The sequence below is a fragment of the Anser cygnoides genome, chromosome 4 (assembly GCF_040182565.1).
Source record: "Anser cygnoides isolate HZ-2024a breed goose chromosome 4, Taihu_goose_T2T_genome, whole genome shotgun sequence".
NCBI classification, from domain to species: Eukaryota; Metazoa; Chordata; class Aves; order Anseriformes; family Anatidae; genus Anser; species Anser cygnoides.
In genome coordinates, this window is record NC_089876.1 from 42,208,704 (window position 1) to 42,234,763 (window position 26,060).

At 42.3% G+C, this 26,060-nt stretch overlaps 1 protein-coding gene across 10 annotated transcripts in view; it reads left to right on the top strand.

Annotated features, from left to right (window-relative positions):
• Positions 1-1,822: 1,822 nt before the first annotated feature.
• GAB1 (GRB2 associated binding protein 1) overlaps positions 1,823-26,060 on the top strand; it is a 95,963-nt gene continuing 71,725 nt past the window's right edge. The window contains exon 1 of one of the 10 annotated variants that reach the window (XM_066996046.1): positions 1,823-2,423. In XM_066996046.1, coding sequence (XP_066852147.1) covers positions 2,352-2,423 — 72 coding nt within the window. In that variant the 5' untranslated portion in view covers positions 1,823-2,351. Of the gene's footprint in view, positions 2,424-2,713; positions 3,218-26,060 lie in introns of those variants that run through there. The other 9 variants (XM_066996048.1, XM_048075033.2, XM_048075034.2 and 6 more) reach the window with 9 other exon arrangements.

Sequence of the window (26,060 nt, forward strand, 5' to 3'; positions counted from 1 at the left end):
GGACAGCTATTTTCAGGCAAGTAGATTCTTACCGAAGCTATATGGCAAACTAATGCTGGACTCCAGGCTAACATTGGTTTCAGGGTATTTTAAAATGCAAATGTAGTGTTTTGAAATTCGAACTCAGGGGCAATTTTGTGTCTTTGGGCCAGAAAGCTTGTTTGGTTGGTGCTTCCATAGCGCTTAAGCCAAAAGACTGTCTTTCTTTGATTAGCCCTCAGGATTGGGATTAATTAATGGGATTTAAATGAATGATTGGATCATACTTTAACATGCTAATGACAATGGTATTTTTAGTATGTTTACACCCATTCTACGTGATCGTGCTCTGATAATACTAAATAATACTAAATTGTCTCCAGGTTTCTAAAGAAAACTGGACAATTTCGTGGTCTTATCTGACATTTGGAAGTAAACTCAAATTTCAAGATTCTCAAAAAACTGCATTAGCGACTTAAGTGAGGTATAGTGAAACCTGGCTTGAAATCTAAACCTAACACTACAATTTCAAGTTATGCTACCAACTGCATGCATCAAATCACTTTCCTTATTATTCCTGTCAATAGCCCAATGAGGCAGTTGCAAGGATGTTGTGTAGAAATGTCAGTGAGGATGTTTTGTATGCTAGGATGTGTGCACTTCTTAACATTGACAAAACACATAATTAACCTATTTTCTCTTTTTAAATGTTTTTGGCAAAAAAAAATAATTTGCTCGTTGATGACCTTTCTTTTACCACTGAATAGCATTTCACCTGTCATAACACTTCAAGAATTAATGAAAATAATTATGTGTGAAGATTTACAGTGAATTGATGTACTGGTTTTAAAGGCTTCAGGCTTTCACCTTTAATTTTCCTGTTATTTCTGCAAATGACCCCATTAAAACGATACAGACGCTGTTTTGCAACTCTTTAATGCGAAATACCTTGATGGATCACAGCAAGTGGAACAACACGCTTCCTTCAACAAAGGCACACTAGGGGGACTAGCTCTCTGTGGTGGAAGAGCACTGTGGCTAGCAAACAACAGAGCAGTCCCATCCCAGAAGGCTGCAATTAAATAATCTGTAAAATAATAAAGTAATAATCATAATAAAAGACTTTTCATTAGGAGATACTTGTCGGTGGAGTGCAAAAGACGGAGAGCACTATCAGCAGAGACTCGCTCTGGAAAGGAGCGGCTCTGCCGTTTGCCTTTTCTGCCCTCACAGACCACCTTTGTACGTGGGGATTTTTTTATGTAATTATTATTTTTTTCCGCCAAGGCAGTTTGAAACTTGCTACGAGTTTACTCCTGCTGAAGTGCTTTTGATACACTTTTCGTAGGTTTTCTTTTTTTTTACTGAGGTGTTTTTTATGCCATTTTATAGGGTTTTTGTTTTTTTCCTCATCTCGAACGATTTAGCGGTGCGTTTCAAAGAATTAACCAACACTTCGGCGGCAGCTTTAACATTTCTTATCCAAACTGCCGCTCAGCCTCAGCGACCCGGCCGTCGCAGCCGGGACCCCCTCACCGACCCGCCGCTCCCCACGCCCCAAACCGGTCCTAAAAGCGGGCCGGCTGGGCTGGGGGCGGCGAGGCTGTGTTTGCTGGTGTATTAGTGTGTTGGTTTATTGATTTCTCCCCTCAGCGAAGGGCCCGCGCCCCCCTCACGGCCGCTCCCGGCGGCGCCTACAGCTCCCAGGATCCCTCAGGGAGCAGCCGGTCCCGCCTCTCCCCTGCCGGCCCTTGTTGTTGGGAATGGCGGGGGGGGGGTGTGCCGTGCCCGGCCCCCTAATGGCCGGCAGGGGGAGGACCCGGCCCCGCCGTGCGCTCGGGCCGCTCCCCTCGGAGGAGGAGGAGGAGGAAGGGGAAGGGGCGAGCCCGCGGAGCCGCTGAGGGAGGGGAGTGGAAGGAGAGGGGGAGCCCCCGGCGGGAGGGTCTCGGGGGCGGCGCCGCCAAGGCGGGGCGGCGGCTGGATCCTGCCCCGGGACGGCGGAGCCGAAGTTGTGGCGGGGCGGCGGCCGTCCCTGTCTGCCTGCCGCTGTTGGTGCGAGGAGGAGGAGGAGGAAGGGGGGAGCCTCCCGCCTCAGCCCCGCTGCCCCTCCGCTTGTTGTGCGTGAGAGACAGACACACACACGCCGCTCCCCGTCCCTCCCTCCCCCCTTCCCTCCCTCCCCTTCCCTCGCCCCGCACAGCCCCAGGAGGCCGGAGCGGGCGCGGCGCTGCCGCCGCGTCTCGGGGCTCCCTCGGCCCGGCTCGGCCCGGCCCGGCCCGGCCCGGCTGCCGCCGGAGGAGGAGGACGAGGAGGAGGAAGAGGAGGAGGAGGAGGACGAGGAGCGCCCCGACGGGCGGGCGGGCGGCCCAGCCATGAGCGGCGGGGAGGTGGTCTGCTCGGGCTGGCTCCGAAAGTCCCCACCGGAGAAGAAGTTGAAGCGCTACGTGAGTGCCCTCGCTTTCCCTTCTCTTCTTTTCCCTTCCCTTCTTTCCCTTCCCTTCTCTCCCCTTCCCCGTCCCCCGCGGGTCCCCCCTCGCCCTGCCCGGCCTCCGCCGCCCCGTCCCTCCCGGCTGGGCCCGGCGGCCAAGCCGCCCTTCGCCCGATCCCCCAGCCCGCCGGGCTCCCCCCTGTCCCTCTCTCTTCCCTCCCTTTCCCTTTCTTCTTCTTTCTCAACTCCCTTCTGCTTGTCCCCTCGAAACGCCGAGCGGTCAGATATTCCCTGCCGCGGCTTTATCGCCTTTCCCAGCAGAGTGGGGAGAGGGGCGGAGTTTTTCCGCTTTCCCCGGGGATCCGGGCTCGGGATATATCGGGGTTTTGCGTGTAAACGCTGCTGCTGCTGCCCCGGCTTGGCCCCGGGGGGCGGCCGGCCCCAAGGGGCCCCCCCCAGGCGGGGATGCCCCGGGAGCGCTCCCCGCAGGGCCGGGGGAGCCTTTGCCCTTGGGACCGGAGCCCTGCAGGTCGGGTGGAGGAGGGAGCTGCAAGAAAAGTGCCTTTTCCTCGTGTTAACAGCTGCCCGCTGGTGCTCAGAAGGAAATATTTTAGCGGAGCTGCCACTGCGTTCGCAGGAAAATGGAGCGTGTTTGCTGAGAGGGCAGATTTCGTGACAGGGCAGCAGCGAGGCTGCTGGTGCTCCTCGGAGCTGGCGGAGACGCTGCTGTCAAGTCACGTAGGAGGCACGGGTGATGCCAGAAGTCATCTCTGCTCAGCCCTTTCCCATTGGCACCGAAGCCGCCTCATGGTATCTGTGTAATTGGTACAAAATGTTGGGGCTTTTTTTTTTTCTCTTTCTGTCTTTGTTTAGCTTGTTGGGTGGTATTTAAATAGAAACGGCCTTCACAGCTCGATGTCATTCTGAGGCAGCTAAACCTTTACTTGAGAATTCAATCTTAACGTAAGCGTGCTATTTTCCGTCAGTTAGCGATTAACGACTGCTTCTCGGGAAGGAGCTGTTGTGGGCAACTTTTTAAATGGCAGGGAATTGATGAAATTGGCTCTTAAAATCAAGTATATTAAAAAAAAAAAAAAAAGAATAGTCCGTTCACCGGTTCCCAGTGACAAAAATCCTGTTCACGCCAAGGGCACAGGATCAGACTTGCAGAGAATGACCTGATGGGTCATGGGAGGGCTGTGTTTCCCCGGTGAATTGGACGCGGGCTGTATTTTTGGCTGAGCCTCTGTGTGTATGCGTAGGTTCACAGGATGCCACTTCACCAGTGTGCGAGAATTGGGAAAACTATTAATGTTTTTAAAGTTCGAATTAATTTCCCACTCAAGCCCTAAATCGTGTACAGTTACACTGTTAATGGAAGAAAGTGTGAGAGTTGGCTGCCCTAAATTAATAGCATAAATCAGTCCCTAATATGTTAGCTTTTTTCCGTGTAACTTTCTGTTCAGTGTATTTCTAGCTCTGCTTCTGTATCAGAATAGCATCAGAACCTTTGAAGGTAAAAGTGGCTGTAGCGTTGGTCAGGTGGATCCTTGTCCTAACAGAGCAGTTCCTTTATTTTCACTTAAAACAGGGATCTGCTTTTTGAGGAGGCAGACTATCAGTGATAGTATGGTCGGCCTGTGTTGGCAGGGCTTCGTTTAACATCTGTGTGCACCCAAGGCCATAAGGTCATAAGTTTAAATCCTGCACGCTGTTGCAGACGACTTTCTGCTTGTACTCTCATGTGTAAGAGAAAAGAGAGATTGTGTTTAAAGGAGGACTTGAAGTAAAATTCCTCTTTCTCCTCTGTGGTGCCTGATCAGTTGTAGGCTAAAGGGTCACGCTCGTTTTTAAAGGCATAAAAATGACCTTGACGTCGTGATCGCAATCTTAAGCAAAGAAAAAGTTGACAAATAAATTGGAACTGAGTGCGCTGATTGAAGCATTGGCTTCTGCTCTCTGTAATTCTAAACTTATGCTAGGGCACAGAAAAGCTATGTTTTTAAAGCCATATTTTATCCTGGTGATATTTCAAGAGACTGCACCAGGAGAAAAGATGGGAAAGTGATTTCAATAGGAAACTGCTTTTCTGCAACGCATACTTTTCACATATATATATGGAAAATTGTAACTTCACGCCCTATTAGATTTTGCATGCGAGTGTTGGGGCAAATCCAGGTTACCATCTGGGAAGGGAGATAAAAAGTCTGAAATTGCAGTTAAATGTGGTTTCAGTTCTTAGGAAGGGTGAAAAGGAGCACTTTGAAGCTAGTGCATAGACATGTGTTTCACAGCGACTTCAATTTTTAGTTTGAAACAGTTGGACACAGTATTAAAGCTAGCTTACAATCATTTGGAGGCTAAAAAAAGAAAGTAAACTGTCCTACAGGTGGAAAAAACAGATTGACTTGGATATGTGCCTTAATGCCATGTATATTTTCTCCCCCTCAGAGCAGTTATATTTTGATGTCATGTTCATGTGTTTCAGGTGTGGAAGTAACTTTCCAATAACCATTTGCACCTGTTGTTCGTTCCCTGGAGCTGGTGTTCAGAACAGTTTCTTTGCTGGAATAGGCTGGTGGTTTTCAGCAGCAGATTTTGGGGGAGAACACTGTTGCTCCAAGATCAGGATGTGGATTTAGGAGACAAGCAGGGAAAGGGAATTGGGGCTAAATCCTGCACAGGTCTCTACAGCCTGTGCAATGCTTTCACGAGTAGCATGAATGGACTTGTCTCTGCATAGGGATGCAGGACCGCTATATTTCATGGCTTCTGTTACCTTCTGCATTGTTTCCTTTTCCAACTTCTTCTGTTGCCTTCAATTTTGGGAACTTCTATGCCCTTGTTCTAACCCGCTGTCACCAACTTGCACTTTTACTGCTCTTGTTCCCTTATTTTTAAACACGTAATTGGAAATCAACTTTATCCCAATTTGTACTTCAAAAATCACTTGCAAACCCTGGCTTCGTAGTTCTCTGCTACATTGCACATGCCAGTTAAAATAGCTCATTCTTTGTGGTAGCAGTATAGAGAATTTTCTACTGTCATTGTGTTAAGAAGCAACCAGATATTTAAACACAGCTGTCCTTGGTAAAGCAAGGAAGGAAAAAATGAAGTGAATGGGAGTAATCCTTCGCAATTCTCTCCTAGGACAGCTATGCTTTCATTTGGGTGGTGTCTGGGGCTCAGTAGGACAACCGAATATGCTTATAACTAGGATCTTAGTGTTGATGCTTGGTTGTAGCATCTACTGAGGTAAAGAGCAGCTAGGTGTCTTTGTGATTTTTTAACTCTAAGTGTGGCGTAGCTGAAGCTAAGCATTTTTTTTTCCATACCTGTACTTAAGACAGTATAGGTATGGAAGTAATAACAGTGGAATATTTTACTGTGGTTTTGCTTGGCGTTTACTCTTTGGCACTAATCACATAGGTACCTTTTTGCTCTTGAGTAATGCTTAAGTGTGCTAAGATATGTAATGGTGTTAAGAAATGTTTTATTCAGCAGAACAGTTGTAATCTGGTAGAAGCTGAAGTGCATGACAAAAGCCCATTTTCTGGAAGGCACCTGTTTGTGTTAAAACCTTCTGTGATCTTGCATCAGCATAGTGAGCAAATCTAAGAAGCCAGTTGATTTACATGCATGAACACACACACAGAAAACACAACAAGATGAGCTTGTTTGACATCGAGTGCTGTCCCTGTAACGCTGGGTGGTCAAGTTAACTCACGGTAGGTGAGTGTAATCAGGTAATGTTCTGTGACACCTTAGTATTCTGAACTCAATTGTACTTGTGCCTCCTGCAGAAGTTGGTGAAGGTCTTGCAGGAACCAGTGCAGAAGTGTTAGTGCAGAAGCCTTATGTTCTGGACAGAAGTCGGTCCTTTCTCTTCTTCGGCGCGCAGTGTAGGAACCAGTATCTTGACTTGTGATATTTATAAACATAAGTTAGTGAACCCTAAACCACGAATTCGAAAGCACAAGTAAACATAATGCTTGCTTTGCTGATAGAAGGAAGCTGCATTGTTTTGTTTGCCGACTGAAGGTGCTAAAATGGATTCGGTTATAACTTTGGGGGTATACCTACCTTGCAAGCTCGATCTTTGGGCATAAATCTCACTTCTGCAGCATGGAACTCAATCTGCAAGTATTTATCCCGTACAGATGTGCGAAGAAAGATGATTTTCTTCAACTAGCTAGTCTGATTTTTTATGTAATATACCATACTGATATACACTGTGAATTTAAATGTTTCATATCGTGGATGGTCAGACAGCTAGTACCTGAACTGTTTGAGCACTTGTTTTCCTGGGGAAAACATGTAGGAAAGTCAGACTGAAGTTACAGAAATTGTGCTGTTCCTCTTGAAGTGCGGGTGAACTGCTGGACATGGCAAAAAAGCCATATATTCCTAAAGATGTTTCTTGTTGAGAACAGTTTTTCTTAATGCTGTTAGATAGTAACATTTATTTTGAGACCAGAACATCTGAGAGAAGATGAAATACTCAAATTCTGACTTCGTGTTATTGAAGATCATTCTCAGTTGGATCTATAGCAGGCTGTGTATACCCTTTCATCATGGTTCTCTCTTTTGGTAGATGTGTTAATAAGATTTGGTGCAGCTAATCGCAAAGGATTACAATTCAATGAAGACTAACAGGGAGCAGGGGGAAGAAGTGGAAAAGCAAATTAATGTCTCCAGCTTTTTGTGATGCTGCAGAACATCTGCTATTCCACGTAAGCACAAAATCTTGCGGTGCTGAACATTGAGTTTAAGCAACGTATATATTAAAGTCAAAGGAAATCATGAAATACCATAAATTTAACTTCCAGTTTTATGCAGATGACCTTGTTTTGCCTGTCTTTCAGTCGACTGTAAGCCAAAATGCTAGAGAAAGCAGCTATCTTAAATAAATGTGAATTGGATATCTTGAGAAAAAGAATGTTTTTACTGGACAGTTTAGTTTTAAAAAGTCTAGGCCGTGACTGTCAAAATGAGCGTATATTTTGGAGGCCTCTGGAGTGCTTTATTACTCCCCAGTGTGTGCATAGCAGTGGTGTTATTTTTGGTTGATGAGGACACCTTTCAGATGGGATATAATCCTTCCATTTTCCTTCTGTTTTGGTATCGAACAGTCTGCTATTTAGAAAGGGGAGAGTGCTAGTCAGAAAACTGTTTCCAGTGTCCTTTTTTTCTCTGAAAATTATAAAATCTTGGAATGATGGCTTAGAAATTCTGGGGTGTGTGTGTTTTTTTTTTTTTTTTTAACTTTGCCAGCCTTTTTTTGACATGGCTTTTGGATCATACAGCTAGAATCAAATGTAATCTCATGTAAACATTTAAAACATTTATTTCTCGTTAAATTTGGCTCTTGGCTTTGACGGAAGTCTCACTTAAAAAGTGAAAGGAGCATCAGTGATTCAAGATGTAGCAGTCTTAATTAAGACTAATTTCATGTATTGTAGATAGCTTTCGTTTGGGTATTTCACATGTCTTTAGTTTTGCTATCCTTCTTTTCTAGTCTAAAAGTAGACTTAACCAAACTATATTAGGTAAATTGTTTTATTAGATCAAGAAGGGGAGTACAACTGATGGGATGCAAGTTTTGTTTTTACACAGAGCAAATCAAATAAAGATACTATTTTATATTACCTTATAGTTTCATCCCAAAATCTATTTTTACCTTGTTTTCATCCAGACTTCTTCTGTAGTGTTGCATTGACAATGTCTTGGGACTTTTCTTAAACTGACCTTAAAATTTTCCATGCTTCAATGACTAAACATTTTATTGCCAATAGAAGCAATTTAATCTGTTGCAATTTAATTGCAGTATTTCATTAGGAGGGACAGACCTTGTGTCATGCAAATTACTTGAGCAAGGCAGGCAGAAAGATCAGACAGAAAGGGATAATCTTGTCAAGGCAGGTATGTTGTGTACAGGTGAACATGGTTAGTCCAATATAATTTGCTGCTGTTCTAGGGGCTCTAATGTGAATTAAGAGTCTTATATGTACAAACAAGTATTTCTAAGGCAGTACTACATTTCTCTTTTTGTGGGGACGGGGGAAGAACAAATTCTGCTATCTCCAGATCAAAAGGAAAGTGCTGTTTATTCGTAATTCCTGCTTTACCGATTCTTGAATAGGCTATTGCAGTTCTTTTTTATGGATTTCTGGCTTGTTTACTTTAGAAAGTGTTTGTAGTTGTACAAATAGTATTAGCTTCATGCTGGTTGTATTTTTTCAAAACTGGCTTCTAATAAAATTACGTAGTCTGTTTTTTGTGCTTGTGTTTGGTCTTGCTTCCAGCTGTTAACAAAAGTTTTGTTTCTCATGATTAACATCTGAAGCTTTTTGGAACATTCTGCATGCTTTCAGTTGTAGAAAATAATCTCACTTTATAGTGTTTGCCTTCTTAGTGGTATACATGAGGGAAGTGTTCGTAAGGTAACTTTAACTGAGATGACAGAGACTGAATTAACTGCTGAACTCTCTAACCATCTTTTTTTTTATTACTTTTTTTAACTGAAGCCTCGTAGAGGAAGGACTGTATTTAACTGCATTTCTTTGCACCAAAATTACAACTTGAGGATCAAAATACCTGAGGCTACGGTGACGTATTTTCCTTCCTTTTTGCAGGTAAATGGCAGCAATTTTGGATAAATGACAACATGATAGTTGTCTGTCTTGGAGCTGGTGGTATTACAACATATAATTAAACGTCAGGCATTTGTGTCCGTATGGCTTGTGTATTATTAAATATAATATCTGTTCATAATAATACAAGTAATTCTGTGTAAAAACATACCTTTAAGAAGTGCCACCTCTAGGAGAATGTGCCAAGATAGTATACTAGTCTGTCACTTCTGGACAAAGCTGAGTTTAGGCCCCATGTCAAAAATTGAATTAAGCGAGAAGGTTTTGCTGTTCGTAGTTTGTACAGCAATTTATTGGCAGAATGACTTTCTTTAAAAAAAAAAAAAAAGATTCATTTTTCAGGAGCTACCTTCTTTGAGAATTTTGGGCAAGCCTCAAGCTTTGACTTCTCTGCTTTCTCTAGAACAGGTAACTTTGGTCTTCTGCCAAACGCTGGTAAGCTTGGATTAGGGATTCTGGTGTTTGCAGATGGGGCACTGTAGTTTTACCCCGTCTCTGCAGGTAGAGGTGGGTGGGAATGGCGGTAGGGTATGTGGATGACCTTGCCTAGCAGGAGGAAAGCAACCTTGTCTCTTTGCCTGTTTTCCACACTAGAGTTTCCCAGCAAGCTAGTTGGTCACATGTTGACTGTCCTGCTCTTTTATAAGTGAAAACAACAACAGATAAACCCTTCGTGGCAGTGGAGATAGTGGCTGTCACAAACTGAATCTGCTTCTCCACCCATTTTCCAGCACAGCCAGCCTTGGGGCAGGGTGATGGCAGATCTTCTGCCTGCCTTCCTTGAGGGTAAATCTGTCTCCACCCCAAAAGGAATGTGATGGGTTTCAGAGGTGCAGGCAAGCACGTTCCTCTCCTCTGGGGTTACAGCTACTTCCAGGCTCTTCAGTATTTTGCCTCAGAAGAAAAGCAAAAAGAAAAACAACACAAAAATAGACAGACTTCAGTTTATTTTTCTGTGTTGTCTGGGGCTTGGGATTCAAAAGCAAAATAAACCTGTAGGTGTTTATTGCTGACAGTAGGAGTTCATGGGATTAGTCTTGGGGTATGGAATAAGAATACAGGAAGCTATTCAAACACAGTTAATACCCCTGCCTTCAAATAGACTTTTGATATGACCAACACAAAAGAATTACGTTGCACTTGGAAGAGTTACTATAAGTGTAGATATGTACATGGTATCAAATGAAAAACAGGTTTTGAATTTTAAGATTTAAAGTAGAATGATAGCAGTTTATAAAAAAAAAAATCTGAAAATAGTGTCAGTTTGTCGTCATCTCTTTGTATGAAGAACTGCACTGAGTCACGTAATGTGCTAGACAAATGTTCCCATTCACACTTAATGCATGTTTCTTTTACTGTTTTCTGACGCTTGTGTTTCCATGTAGATTCTTAAACAGGATCAGATGTAGTAAAGAAGCTGGGCTTGATTTTTTGGGGGGGATGGTGCAAAAAGAGGATTGACACTTTTGAAGGATTGCTTGTTGGAACAGCTAGATTTAGAGCGTGCGAGCCGTAGTTAATCAAGTCGGAGGCCATATGCAGAATTTGACAAACAGTTACAATTAAAAAAAAGCATATAAATTCTTAGAAATGTAGTGAAATACTGACAGTAAGTCTGCACTTTCCCAGCAAGCACTAAGAAGAAAAAAATGTATTAGGCAAGATCATTGGGATAATTTATCAGATGCTTGTAGTGGATATTGTACAGATCGGTATTGTGTGTTAGTCAAGAAACAGCTGAGAGAGGATATCGGAGTCACGTGCGGACTTAAGGAAATGAATAGGCAATTTGTCTTTGCATGGTTCAATAAAAAAAAAATGGAGGGGGGAGTAAGAATGAAGAAGGGAGGGTACTCAGTGCAGTTTGAGTCTGAAGAGGCTTGCCCTACCTGGAACGGGTTAGGCAGTGGAGCGCTCTGCCACACGGAAGTTTCAGAGGTAGGCTAGGGGTGGGATCCAGTCTGGCAATTCGGCTTTCCTAGAAAGTAGTGATCTGTATGAACTTGATTTGAGATTTAAGCCATAGACTAATAGAACTTTATCCCCTTTGATTATTTCACTTGTTACATAACTCCACGGGGTTTTTGGATTTTTTTTTTTGTGATGCTATGTTTCTTTCAGTTATATGCTATACTGAGTGATGTTCTCATGGTGGCATTAGTGAAAGTTTTTATTTACAAAATCCTTTTCTGTTGCTACGGGAGATAACTTTCTTTAAAGAAGGAAGTGCGAGGGTAAGTATGAAGAGCAACAGTATCTTCTGGTTCTTGCACGTGCAAATGTCTTCTCAGGTATGGTATGCAGTTATTACTGAAAGTTTGCATCGTGCTATGTTTTTTGCAGTCTAACGACTTGTTTCTTATCCAGTGAGAAATAACATCCTGAAAGCTCAAAGCTGAGGTTATGTCACGTTCTGAGTTGTGACCTAGAAGTTTTCTGTGTGCACAATTAAAGTTAAAATGCATCAACTTGTCAGCACTGTGAAAAGTAACTGAAGCTGCTGTTCGCTATTAAAGGTCCATCAGCAGACAGGACGCTTACACAGACTCCACAGTTGGTTCTTTCTAAGGTGGCACCTGTCTTCTCCTTTCTGGGGCTTTGGGAAGGGAAGAGAGATGTTTTGGGGTGTGGGTGGGAAGGGGAGAGAGATAAAGTAAAGAGTAGCATTTAAATGAGTTATTAGTGTAAATTGGGAAACATAGCCTTGGTTTCATCCCAGAGTAATTTTGTCCCAGGACAAGTAACTACAGAGTTTTCTGCTGTGGTGTGTACTTCAATGCTAAGTTAATTGTCTTTTCACACTCCTTTGCATTTTTCCTTGACCTGACATCTCTGTTTGTGAATCTCTACTGCTGTGGGATCAAATAAAAAGAAAAAGACAGGAATTTGTCTGATTTATAAAGAGTGGCAGGGATGTCTTTACTGATTATATAAATGAGGCACCATCATCATTACCTAAACTTGCTAGTGTTTTTTTGGTGGTGTTTTCTTGTCATACAGCGATAGCCGACTGCAATTCAAATCTTCCAGTTCGCTGTTTGAGCCTTGGAATGGGCACATGTTTAAATTGCAGTAATAGTCCACATAATTACACGTTTTTGCTGGGCATGTACTGTTGGGAGTAGATCTAAAACTCTGTGGAGAGGAGGTGCGAAGTCATTAGCAACACTGGTGAGATGCCCGATAGCTTCCGAGGACTGCTGGCAAGGCAGAAGTGTTCCCTTTGGGGGTGCTTCTGCTCTCTGCTTACGGGAAGAGGTTTTCCTGTCAGCCTCTGTTACCGGTGTCCAAGAAGGCTGAAGCATGTTCCTGCCTCCCTTAGGTGGCTGGAATATAAGCCTCCTTTCTGGCCACCTTTTTCCCATGTCCTGTTGTTTGACTCCCGGCAAGTTGTTTCGTCTGCCTTACGTTTCCTCCAGTCCAGTGCTCCCTTCTTCTGCACTTGTTGCTTCCCACCGCGGGCAGCGTGGTATGGGCTGAGAAGGTGGCAGAGGCCTTCCTGGTGACCTGCTTCGTGGTGGTTTCTGTTACTTCAGGATGCCCAGTGGCAGCAGAGCGAACCCGAGTGTCGCGGCTGCTGCTCACATTCATGATGTGGTTGGTGTGGAGGGGAGAAAATGTTCACTTGAGAGTGGTTTGAATCCTTTGCTGCTGGTAGCTGTTGTTTAGAGGGAGGGCGGGATGGAGCGTTCCCCTCTGAAGTGGAACTGCTTAAAAGAACTAGGGAGCAGGGAAGACTGTGATCCATCCTTTCCAGCTGGGCGACCAAGCTGGACAGATGTTTCTTACTCAGTGCTAAGGAGGAAAGTCCCTGGCCAGCAGCTCTAGGGTAAGGGTTGAAAGGTGAAGAAATCCTGCGGGGGGCCTCCTGCTGCGATGATCGCTTCAGCCCTGCACAAGCGAGAGAAGATCCAAAACTTGTCTCTCGTGTCCTTTCCTCCTCCCTCCCCTTATTGCAACTATTTTGTGTTTATTTTCCTACTTGTAAATTGCATAATTTAGTCCTTCCTGTCACTTCCTAATGTCTGAATCATAGGTAGCTCTTCCTGCCTGCAGTAAACAAACATTTTACTCCTGGCGCTTTTCCAGAAGTTGAAATTGTATTTATGGAGGTGGGGGGGGGGTCCCCCTGGCAATGTGCTTGGGAAGCTAATTCACTTGTGTACAGATGGGAAAAACAAAGAAATCAGCTGGCTGCAGAAGGGTGAAGTAAGCAGCTTACCCAGTCTTCTAAACTGATGTAGCTGTTCAGCTGATCAGGACAAGCAGGTGAATGGTAGCAGATGATAACAGGGAATAAACAGTGGGTTACAAGCTTCTTAAGTTAGTAACGTTATCAGCTAGGGAGAACTGCATCAAGGCTTCCTGCTGCTGCTGCTATGTCTTCTATCCAGTCACAAACCTTGCGTGTAGGTACAGTGCTGAGATGCAGGGTGTCGTGTCATTTAACCAGTGACTTTTGAGCATGTCTGGTCTAACAGTAGGGCTTTGCTCACTTTTTTTTTTTTTTTGGAGTATTTTAACGCAGGCCAAGAAGATAACACAGGGCACTTGGGGACACAAGGTCTGCCTCCATTAGCCTGCTGGACCTCTTAGGTCAAATAGGTAAAAGCTGCAAAACAGATGTCAACCTTGCTTTTCCTGTTATTCCTATTATTTTTAAGCTGTGAAAAGCCTTCATTTGATTTTAATTTTTAGATTGGCTGTGAGTCCACAACGAAGCACGGAAGCTAAAACTAACCTGTGGGGGCCTCCCACCTCCTTCTCTCTTGCTCTCTCTCTCTCACTCCCTGTGTTGGTCTGTCTTGAATCTTTGTAGACCAGCCTCGTGGTATAGTGTGCTGAACAGTACAGCTCCCTACATTTCAACTACATGTGGAACTGTTAAATGGGTTTAAAATGGTAAACAGAGACAGCAGAGGAAAGATGCAGTTCTTGTTATGGCAACTTGGCATTTGCACTTTCCCATCAGTCTCTGCATCCTCACTTCCCTGATTGCTCCTGCTAAAATGAGAAGAAGGTGTGAATAAGTCAAACGTATTAAGGACAGACTAGATGAGGTAAGAACACTCTGAATGTTATACTGATGTCCTCATGGTTTTCTTGAAAAAGAGATTCTCTTGGTTTTGAATGTTACAACCTACCTTAATTTTTAAATGCTTTTCATATAGCATGGGAAGCAGATGACTTTAAAAATAAATACATAAATGTAAGATTGTGCCAATCAAAGCAACAGAATATTGCTCCAGCTAAGTTTTATACCAATTTCAGAAAAGATGGTTGAAGCAAAACCAAAAACCAACATCTACCCACACCCCCTACCCAAAAAACCCCACTGCTGTCATATGCCATAGACATATCTCATGTTCCAGTTTCTCCTGGCTGAGATTATATACGCACAGGACTAGAAGGTTTTTCATGAGCCATTTGTTCTCTTCCAGTCAGCAAAAGAAAGGATGGATTTCCTCACAAAGAGAAATTTTGGAACTGTTAGTTCATCTTGGAAGTTGTGAATGAGTTAGATACTCTTTCTGTCATCATCTTCTATTTGCACCATTTCCCTACGTGTAATGAAAGAATCTAGATTTTTTTCACAATGATGGGAGGAGTTCCTGATTTCTGTGACGGCTTGAATTCAATTTTCTGTATTTGGAGCATAAAAATAATTTTGGGGATGCAGTTTGGGTAATGAATAATGGTTGGGAACTGAGAAGAATGGAAGTGTGATAGAAGACAGTATCCTGTTTATAACACTGCACTAGTATGATGGCAAGCTAGTTCTTAAAAAACACTAGGCCATGCGGGAACTGAATATGGAAGCAACCATATTTAAGGTGTTTTCATTACTATCCTTTTGCTACATGCCAAGTAAATGGCATGTTACATAACGTAGAAAATACTTGTGTGTCCTTTGTATACTGCATGGTGGAAGTTTTGCTGAATCAGAAGCAAAAATGCAAGGGTTGGGTCCTGTAATTAAAGTATTACAGGACCTGTCTACTATTGCCTTTTAATTTATGTTTGTAGTACGAAGTTTTTCTGGTTAGAATAAAGATAACACTGAGCAAAGAATAATGAATCCTGATTTTTCAATCTTTTGCATTACTTTAAGTTGTCTTGTAGTGTTCCATGGTAGTATTTTGTCAGTTCTAGTCAATAAATTATCGCATTGGTTTGTGAATCTTTTAATTTGAACTTGAAGCTTTAAAATTATAATCTTGCAATAAATTGCAGTGATCGTTACTGGCACTCATTTAAGAAGATGACAGTCTTGCCTTCTCAAAGGGTGTTGGGTGTTTTTCTTGAAGAAGGCATAAGTAATATTGAAGTCAAATCTGTTGGAGAGTTGTGTGATTTTTTTTTAGCAAATAGTTAAAGCAGTGCTTCTATGAGTTGCTTATGAAATTGCAGTAAGTCTCAATTTAGAATGCAAATATTTCTCTAGGTAATTGAACTATATAGCCTTTAGTTGCTATAAAACACCTTTATAGCATTAAGAAAGAAGTCATGCTAAGCTCTACACCAAAACTTTTAACTCTGAGAGCAGGCATAAGCCAAGAAAATGGCTGGGATTGTAGTGGAAACATACTTTCCCACGAAATAAAATCCAAGGATGTAGCCACCATAATTGTGCAATAAATTATCATAAATGTGATGTCATAGTCTCTGCAACCTACTGAAGGGGTAGTCTGATTTTGAAATCAACCAAGGAGTGAATAACAAGTCTCTGAATTGGCCCAGACAACAGCAGACATGTCTGCATCGTTTGGGGAAAGCAGTCATCTCCGTAGAGAATTAAACTATTTCAAAATAGAATTTGTTGACTTAATGTGTTAATCTTGGCTTTCCATGAAGAAGTGCAGCATCCCGCACATATTAATTATTTTGAACAGATCCCTAAACTACTACTGGCTACGTAGGTAAAAGACTGATTGAAAGAAGGTTCATTGAGGCCATTAGATGTAGTTCCTCTGAACTGCAATTACTGTCCAGTAGGATTTAAACAACTTGTTACTCTCGCATGGAGAAGGGTCCCAGATACAGAGGTGTGATTGCAGGGTTGTAGCTTTTGATTTACAGGGATAAATCCACAGGTTTGCCCAAGGGTGTATTTTGAGGATCAGGCAGAACCAACAACCATTAAGGTACGAATAGTACAATTTAGAAACTTTCTGTTAATTATCGTATGTGATAAGAAAAATACATTGCTTGAACCCCAGCTCTGTTAGGCATGCATTATCTTACTGTAAAACAACCAAGTGAATGAGTCCTTTGTTTGTCACAGTTTTGGATTAAAAATTAAGTATTGTTCATGATATTATTAGAACAAGTTGAACTTACATGAAGTGTAGTAAATACTTGTCTCATTGTCCAAATGAGTATATATTCTAAATATAACAAAGCACAGTATGCATTTTTAATCTTTTACTATAACTTCTTGGTGTGGTTATGTAATAACTAAAACAAACAACTTATAAACTAGTAATGTGCCAACAAAAGATCTCTTTGGTTTCTTAGCAGAAAAATCTTTACACCCATGCCCATGTCCTTCAGGCAGAAACCTGGGTAAATAAACAGGCCTTGCAGTATGCCCAGAAGGTTATCTGTAAGGGGGAGGCGGGAGCAAAACCGAGAGCCAAGAGCCTTCCCAGAAAACTATCTGCTGGTACATCCCATGTTTGGGAAACCTTGGCTTCCGCATGGTTCAGTCTTTGCTCATGACTGTTGCAGATGCATACAGGTGACCTTTTTCAAGCTAGTTTCTCGTGTCAGTGGTTTGTTCGTTCGTTCTTTTTATATACGTGTTTTTTCCTTCCATCTTTATTCACGTTAGAAGCAGTCAAAACCTGCTTGCCTGAGCTCTTACGTATAGCCTTGTTATGCTATAGCAAGCTATTCTGGTAACCTGATTAGTGTTTCCACTAACGGATAGTAGGTTTTGCTTCTTTTTTTGACTTTGGTCTCACTTTCCCTTGGGGACGTGCAACTTCTGTATTACTGTGTATCTCTTTGTCCCTGCTCTTTGTTGGTATTGACCTGTCCATGGATGAGTATCCATGCTCATTTTACTTAGGTTTTACATCAATGGCACTTTCTTCATTCTCTCTGTTCCTAAATCTTGCCTCTTCTCTGAATTGTTTTCTGTATGTTGCTATCATTAATGTTTCACTAACAAATGGAGTATATGTTCTATTTTCTTGTAAGCAGTCTCTGCAGTTCACGTTCTCCATTACTTTAAATTATACCCGTGTTTTCCTAACAATCAAGTCTCTTGCACACTAGAGTTGCCCATTCCAGGAATATGTAGATGACATGGCCTACACTTGTCATTGGATTAGGCATGTAGGCTTTTTCCAGACAATACAAACTATAGTTGCTGTCATTTTTTGTCAGCCCTGCTAATCATATTGTACATTTCTAAATGCAACAACTAATTTTGTCATAAATGCATGAAATCCACATGATGTGAAGGTGGTATCCAAAGCCTTTCGTAACTGCAGTGTATCCTTATAGAGACTTGTATCATTATTTTACCTGTCTGCTCCAGCAAATGGATTTATTTAACTCCATGCTAAGTTTAAGCATTTCACCCCGAAGTCCTCTCTGGATTATTAGAACTTGAGTTTTCTCATTCAGTTCTTACTTAAGGCTGACCTATGATGCATACAGATGAACTGCGGGTTATATTTATCACATACCTGTATGAAATACTCCTATCTAGAAGGGTAAGGTTCAGTTTTGGACAACAAGAACGCTTGTTACTCTGGGTGTGTTATTTAGCATGTTATTTGTCATGTTTAAAAATGACAATAAATGTATTATAACTTTTTCACAAATATGCTAAATGGCCGCAAATCCCTTGAAGAGCAACTGACTTAAGTAACCACTTCCCCATTTTTCTTCTGTCTCCCGTCTTTCTGAGATTGTACGCTACTGAGAGAAGGAGCTTGTGGACTATGCTGTGAGGAGAGTTTACACTGAAAATGGTCTTGTCTCTCTGCTTGGAAAGCATGTTGTAGGCTTTAAAAGAAATTATTCTTTTTTAGTAATAATATGGGTAGAGTGAGAAATCTTTGACTGTGTAGAGATCCATAAGGCTGAAACGGATTGAATTAGTGCATAGGAACAATTGACAGAATACCGAGTGGAGAGCATGGGAATTATCTGCGCTCTGTTAGGAGCGCTGCCAAGATAAGCTGCTGTCTTCTGTATCAGCTGCAAAGTTTCTTTGTGGTCATCCCTCAGTAAAGCCCCAAATAGTGCACGTGGTTTGAATTCCATTGAGATATGAAAGCAAACACAAATATGAAATCCGACTCCTGAAAGAATGAAACATTTTTTAATTATAAAGCCAAATTTTCTTTCACTTGATGATCTCACTGTTCTAAGGAGAAAAAAAAAAGTGAAGCCAGCAGAGTTCCCTCATCTGAGGGGGCTGAAAAGCTTCTTCTCAGTCTTCAAATACTTCCTTCAGTGTCCGCACTGCCTCTCCCGGGCTGAGCCTCTGTCAGGTACGCGTCTCCCGGCCTGTGGCGCACCAGGCCCAGATGGGCTGTGTGGGGCTGGGAGCTGCGCTTACAGCAGTGATCGGACTTCGGGGGCTACTTGCTGTTTTCACAGATCTTAAAAATGTTCTGGAAGTCAATTATTAGAAAACGGAACTGATAGCTCTGCCAAGAAGAGAATCTCTGTATCCCAAATACTGCACTATGTCCAAGCCCCTCGCTCTGGGAGAGGAAGCAGTTGTGGAGCTGTGCGTGTACCGAGGGAGGTCAAGGCACCAGAGGTGCCTGCTGCTAGCGTTAGAACTAACCAGCCTGTGCATTTCGGTTTTGCCATGACCAGTGGTAGATGCCTGGGGGGAAATAGATAGAGCTGTCTGCATGTAGACGTAAAAGTCACCTGGAAGTGATCCAGAAATATTGCTTACTCTTGCAGTTGTTCTCCTACACCTCTCCGTGCAGGAGATTCCTGGAACGGAGGGATGGAGATGATGACTTGTTATTTTCTGATCTTGCTAACCTGCAGTGTTCTTAATGGGAATAACTGGAAATGAAGAGGCTACTCAGGTGTAATGAGGTTTAACTAATGTAACCAATGTTTCAACTTGTTCTACTGCATGTTTGCTCTAAGGCTTGTTTACGTATTGTATAAGCCAAACTCGCCTGTCTCGTTAGGTGAGTGTGGTTAAAAGTCTGCAGAGCTAAGTGAAGTACTGTAATATCTTACATAGCATTAACAAAATATGCCCCTGTGGTATGACACATGGCATATGAAATCTATATGCTTTTGAGACACGCCTCATAATGGTGATAGGCTTTTTTTTTTCAGATGGTGGGAAATCAAGCTTACTCAAAATGTATTGTAACTATCTTTAGCTAATCAAAGAAAAAAAAAAAATCAAAGGCAGAGGGGCAGGGATCAGAGGCCCAAAGGAAAGTAAATGGAAACTGAAAACTCTAACCACTGGTCCTTGGGCTTGTTATGAAATGAATTGGAAATGCTTGCATTGATGGACAGTTTGTATCCTGTGAGGTGATTTTTTTTTTCTCCCCCAGCTTCCCAAGTACAATGCCTTCTTGGGCTTTTGGTGAGCTTTTTGGGGTTCATCACACATCACAGGAGTATTTATGGTATTTTATATATTATCACTTCTGTGGTCAACTTCTTTCACTGAAAAGATCTAGTGTAAGAAGAATGTAGTAGTCACTCAGATAACACTTTCAATACCAAGTAAAACTGTACCAGTCCACATTTCTTCCTCTAGGACTAAACTTAATGAGTTAATACTAAGCTAAACTTAGTAAAGAATTTTTCAAGTAAGCCACTTATTCAGAGCTACTGTAACTTGATCATTATTTTGCTAAATACTTTTTGCTAATATGAAGTAAGTCTGGTTTTGAACCAAGTTCTGTAGTTAATCTTTTTTGCCAGTTTTGCTCATGAGAGCTGCTTCAGCTGTAGGATCTGGTCTGTTGTAAAAGCCTTTTGTGCTTAGAATTGCTTTTTGTGGTCCCTTGTTAATGCTAGCATGTAACATCTGCATTTCTGTAAGAACCTGAAGAGTCTCCAACTTTCCAGGGTCCTATCAGAAGTGCTATCTAATGGAAATATTTCCTTATAACACATTGACATAAGGAACTTTCATAGAAAAGTTTATTTTGATAAAAATATTTCATTTTAATGTCACAGTAAAAGTATTTTAACAAGAAAACAGATAAATTCTTCATAAGTCTAAAAATAAAGCTATACTGAAGCAAAAAACTTTCACGTTATTTTTTCCCTTATACATTCCACACTCTCCCAAAAAGTTGGAATGAAATGCAGCTCCATAATCTCAGGGTTTCCTGGTTTTTCTCTTTTGATGGTCTTCCTAATATATGCGGCATGGTTTGCTTAGTACTGACTGTCTGAAGTTTTCTAGGGTAATGTAGATAGTAAGCATGTACTCATGTAAAGATGTGTTGTGGTTTGTATCTCAGTTCTTCAGTGTAGTTCTCTGACCTTAATCTGTGTTACTGGAAAGAGGTTTGTGCAAAATGCTGGCTCCTAAGGCCATACAGGTGATTTTCATCTAGAAACGGTGGCTACAAGGGAAGATGTTGCCTTGTGTGAAGCTTCCCAGTAGTTTTTTCACTATATCCATTTTCAGTCCGAGTGTTTTGAGTGTCAGGCAAGAAACTGCAGTCTCCAGACTGCACTGGCATTAGCGTGCTGAGTTGCGTAGTAATGAGGGTCTGGCTTTTCCCCTGAGATCCAGATGTGAAAGTGAAGCCAATGAGGGTTTTGAAGCACTGCAAAGATGCTAGACATAGCATTTCTTTATTGTGATGTGAAATTTCTTTATGGCTCGAAAATTTTTGCATGGTAGGGAAAGTTCCAGGTGGTAAATCAGTCTTGAAATTAAGGAGGTTGTAACTGGTAAACTTTTCTGCGGAATAGAACAGATGTGTTTATCCAGCAAATGGGAGGTAGTAGAAGAATGCCTTGCTGTTCTTACTGCCTTAAATTGAGAAGGAGAAAAGAATCCAATAGTGTGAGCTGAGTGCACCATGGGTGAGTGGATGGCTTTGTATATTTACATTTGACTTATTATAGTGTAGTCATTCTTCTTCGTCTTCTAAAATTAGCAGAGCACAGCATAATTATAATACTTTCATGCTTCAGGATAACCTTTGCATTTCATTAGTTCATTGGTTCTTATTTATGCTACGTCAGTTCAGGAAGAAAAATGCTAAACTGGAATAACTTGTTTTGAAAGTTCAGTACAAGTGTGTGCTTTCTTCATCTCTAATTTTGTATCTCCCACCTCTTCTCTGAATGAGAAAGTCTGTTTGCCTTGTCCTCTATAGTAAATTGGAGACTTCACTGTGAAGCAGCATCAAAGCAGTTTATTTGCCTTCAAATACATGTATGTATTTGATTAGAAGTTGAGTTGACACCCCTTAAATCCTCCTTTCTTCCTCCTCCCCCACGCAAATATTTTTAGGACAAGATTTACTGGTAAAAATAGTAACAGGTTTGAGGCATCTTGCTTTTTCTTAGCTCTGCTTTCCACTCTGCACTCAGGTTTGTGCATCTCAGTGAGGTACAGGGGTGTTTGGACCCTGCCAGCTGATGTAGGGTCAGCAACATGGTGCTGTGCTGCGAGTAGCTGCTGGCCAACAGGCAGCTTGTCTTCACGTACGCCAGTGCAGGTTTTTCCCATAAGAGGTCGTGGCTTTCGGTGACTGTGTAGTACAGGGGTTTCTAACTATTTTGGGAGCTTTTCTGGAGGGACAAGTAGGCAATCTGGGGGCAGGTTCTTTTTCTCTCCCCTAGCCCTATCCAGTGTGGGACTGACGGCTGCTCCCTCCCTCCCTCCCCCTGTCCAGGGCCTCTGTGGGGCCACATCTTACCCTGGATACCATCACTTGAGCATTTGGCCCTACAGCCACTGTGTGTAGCAGCATGTGGCCAGCTGTCCAGGCCCACCCGGGTGTCCCTGCTTGGTGCTGGCATGATTTGCTTCCACGCCTTGCTGGGTCTCACCTGCAGCAGGCTTGTGCTTTGCTGCTTGGGAACCGCAGGCGTGAAAGATGCCCGTGTTCCTATGGGAAGGGAGGCTTTGGTGTTTATGTGCCTGGAACACCACTTGAAAGGTAGCCGGCAAGGAATGCGCACTCTTTAAAGATCACAGTCTTGTAGTATTTTATGGATACTTTGAAAGGCAAAAGAGTGTTTGACGGGGTTAGCGGGCAAATAAATGTATGTGGCCCTGGGGCTTTTCACCCTGTTGTGCTAACATACCTTTCAGACAAAACCAGAAGGATGAGCTAGTCATATTCTCTTCCTTCTGTGACTTGTTGCAGAGACTGGAGTGAAAAATGAAACATTTGCGCTTCAGACCACTCTCAAGTGCACGACGAGTACTTCGTCTTAGCGTCTTTCCTTTCCGTTGATGTTAATGGAAGTAACCTTTTTCGCCACCCATTTTTCTTGTTCACAGTCTTTTATGTGACCTTGCAGTGAAGTCATAAAAGCTTGAATCTTTGCTATCGCAATCCTTGCCATAGCAACATGCGTCATAGCCGTATAATTATTTATTTAATGGGTTTAATTATGAAAACTGGAAAAGGCACTTATGAAAACTGGATCAGGTAGGAAAAAAAGTAGTACTTTTTTTTAAAGGAAAAAGTACTTTCAAGGTAACTTGAGACAGGAATAAGTTAAGTTCTGGAGCGTTTGTTTTAAACTTTCTTCCCTTGCCTACCTTTTCCTCCTTTTTCATTGTTTTTTTTGTCCGCTGTGCAAGAACTATGCAGCTGCTTCAGTGACTTTTTTCCCCTTTGCCGACCTATAAATACACTTCCTTTGTCATCTTGTTTCCTAAGAGCTTTGCTTCCAGATAGCTTTACTATTTAGAATTTTTCTTCATTGAATTTCATGTTCTCATGCAAGGAAAAGTAATTGGAAATCCTAAAAAACAAATGCTCTTTATTGCTCTTTAGATTTCAGATTGTCTGCAGCTTCCACTTCTCACGTTGTGAAGTCAGCTTTGCTACTGACAATCATTCTCACAATAATCTACAGGAACAAAATTTGAAGTTTTTAAGACCATATGGACACTTGCGTACTCACAGAGTAGAGACGTTTTTTATAACTCAGTGCTGTGCTTTGGAAGTTCTCTTCATTTGTTTATTCACAGCATATATACACCAAAAGTTATGCAATCAGCAGTGTCTTGCTGGAGTGCGCAGGTCATCGGTTCTGATTAACAGCTGAAAGCAATGGGTCCTTTTCCTTAATTCGTGAGGGAAGAATGAAATGCGACAGCTGTATTGATTCCTCTTCAGACTCACTGACATGTTGTGAATCTTTTGATTTAAATCAATAGACAGCTCTGATGCAGTAGCAGAAAAATACCTGATGTTCTGGCAGAGTTGCCCTTTCCTGTATCTCTGCCTTCAGGCTGGGCTGGAGTCATGAATGAGAGTGGGAGCCAGTGGAGTGGTAGCATCAGAGCAGGTCTTGGCAGCTTAAGATTTTATAGACATTCTTGCTACAACTACATTACAGGCTGGTTGCGAAATAAGACTTGGTGACAGAGCAGTGAATTGTTAATCCAGGATGGGGCTAGAATTTCAAATTTGTGAACTTTTTGGCATGGAGGTAAGGGTGGGGTTTTGGAAGGAATTTCATGAGTTGGTTTGTGATATAAAACGCGAAGACTTTAAACTGCATAACTCAAAAACTAACTTGGAAAAATTTTATTTCTCTTCTGTTGAAGTTATTACTTGACTCAGAAGCCTTCATTAGTGAATGTTCCTGCTCAGGCTCAATGCATGGAAGCAGAATTTTCTTTTTTTGTTGTGTGTTTGGGCAATGCTGAAATGTGAAACCTTTCCTGTTAGCACGTTGGCTGCCTTAATCACTTCTTTGGTACTTTCTTCCTCTCTATGTAGGAAGAGGGGACATCCACTCTCCTGTTATATGTAGAGAGCTTGATGGGACACGATAGTTTTTCCTTGGGAAATTCCATTTTGTATTCCCCAGATGTGATGCAAAGCTGTGTATGCGACCAGCAGATTGATAACTATGTTGGGAGAGAAGTCTTGAGCTAGTTTTTCCATCTCTTTCATTCCTGTTGTATTTTTGTCTGCCTGTGAAATTCTGTCTTTTGGAACTGCAATGCTTAGGAAAGAGTTGCTTAGTCTTGTGGCATCACTGTTCATTAGAGGAATCAGCACCACCCTTTTCGGTTAAAGAACGACAACAAAAAAAGTAGCTGTACAAGTAGACCATGGGTTGGTGAGCACTTGTTGCTGAAAATGCCATGTCAGTGGCATACTGCTTTATGTGCCTCTGCAAACCATCCTGGGACCACTGTGCTCGTCTCCTGGATTGCAATAGAGGAGATGCAGAAGTACAGTTACAGAGCTTTGTGAGATGGCAGTCTAGACTTAGCAGTGGTCCAATCAAGTTGACAATATTATCATAAAATCACAGAATGGTTTGGGTTGGAAGGGACCTTACAACCCACCCAGTTCCAACCCCCTGCCATGGGCAGGGACACCTCCCACCAGACCAGGTTGCCCAAAGCCCCATCCAGCATGGCCTTGAACACCTGCGGGGATGGGGCATCCACAGCTTCTCTGGGCATAATTGTGCAAGTGCCTTCAAAGAAAAAGCAATATGAAATTAAAAGTGCTAATGCAACGGTGCACAGAAGTATGCACAGACTTGACATCTCTCTGTGTCTGTTTTGACTTAAACTAATAGTATTTCCCTTAGTCAAGCATCTGAAACGTGGAGGAAAAGTTGAAGTGGAAAGTCATCAATTAAAAGTGACAGGAGAACTCGTGTTTGAAGTCACTACACTGTCTTGTCAAATTAGATATGCAAGAACTATATAAAGTCTTCTGCAGCACTTTGTAGGTTTTGTCACAGTTGCTGAGGAACTGTTGACGTCTTGGTGGTGGCTGGCAAGCATCTTCAGATGCATCTCTGTTTGGTTGAACTTTGAGGGCTCAAAAAATTGTAATTTGAGTCCAATGTAGTGTTTGCATTTGGAAAGGCAGATGGAGTGTACGTTCTTCCGAAGTTTCTCTTCCCTTTTCTGGAACAAAGTGGTCCTTCCATAAGTCTGCCACCACCTGGAGTTTGGTTGCTATGGGTGCGTTTGTGTTTGTGAATTTTTGTCTGCAGCAGCAGCGTGGCTTGTCCACGGTGGAGCTCTTTGCTGTCTTACTGAGTGACACTTTAAGAAAAATGGTTTTGTACAACATGAATTGCTACATCTTTACAGACTGTCTACTTTCTCTGCTGCTGCTTATCTCTGCTGGGTGCCTTCTCTCCTGACTTGATGAATGTGTCTCATTTAAGTAGCAGCTTTTCTTCTTTCTGTTTTTTTTTTTGGGGGGGGGGGGGGGAGGAGCTCAGGGAATACAGAAACTTGGAGAGTAGCTGACCTGTAACAGCAGAACGGGCTGCATTGGAGTGCAGAGGTGGTTTACTGGGAGCTTTACAAGTGAACCTACACCTGGTGAGAAGGGAGTGGCGGGAATAACTTGCACCTAAGAAAACAAACAAACAAAAAGGAATAGGAGAATTCTGTAATGGTACGATCTCTTCCACTTGCCTAAGGCAAGGTCACTAAATTAACCTTTCGCTTCTGGAAAGCTTTCACTTGTGTTATAGGGCTTCCCACACCAGTAGCTACTGAAAAATTCCCATTTATTCTTTCATGTTCTTTTTTTACTTGCCTGTATTTTGACAATTCAACCTTGTTTCTTCTGAGGAGGATCAGATGTTCTTTTAACATTGCAGCAAAACTGTACCACTTAACCATGTTTTGATGCATAATGTAATCAGCTTGATTGCTTTTTAATATGTCATTCAGACCTACAGTTACTGTCAGCTGGGCTGAATAGATTCTCTTGGGGAATTTCTGTAATGTGTTCTGGTGGATCACAGCACCTGATGGTATTTTTTTTTTTTTGAGGCTAAATCTGTGTCCC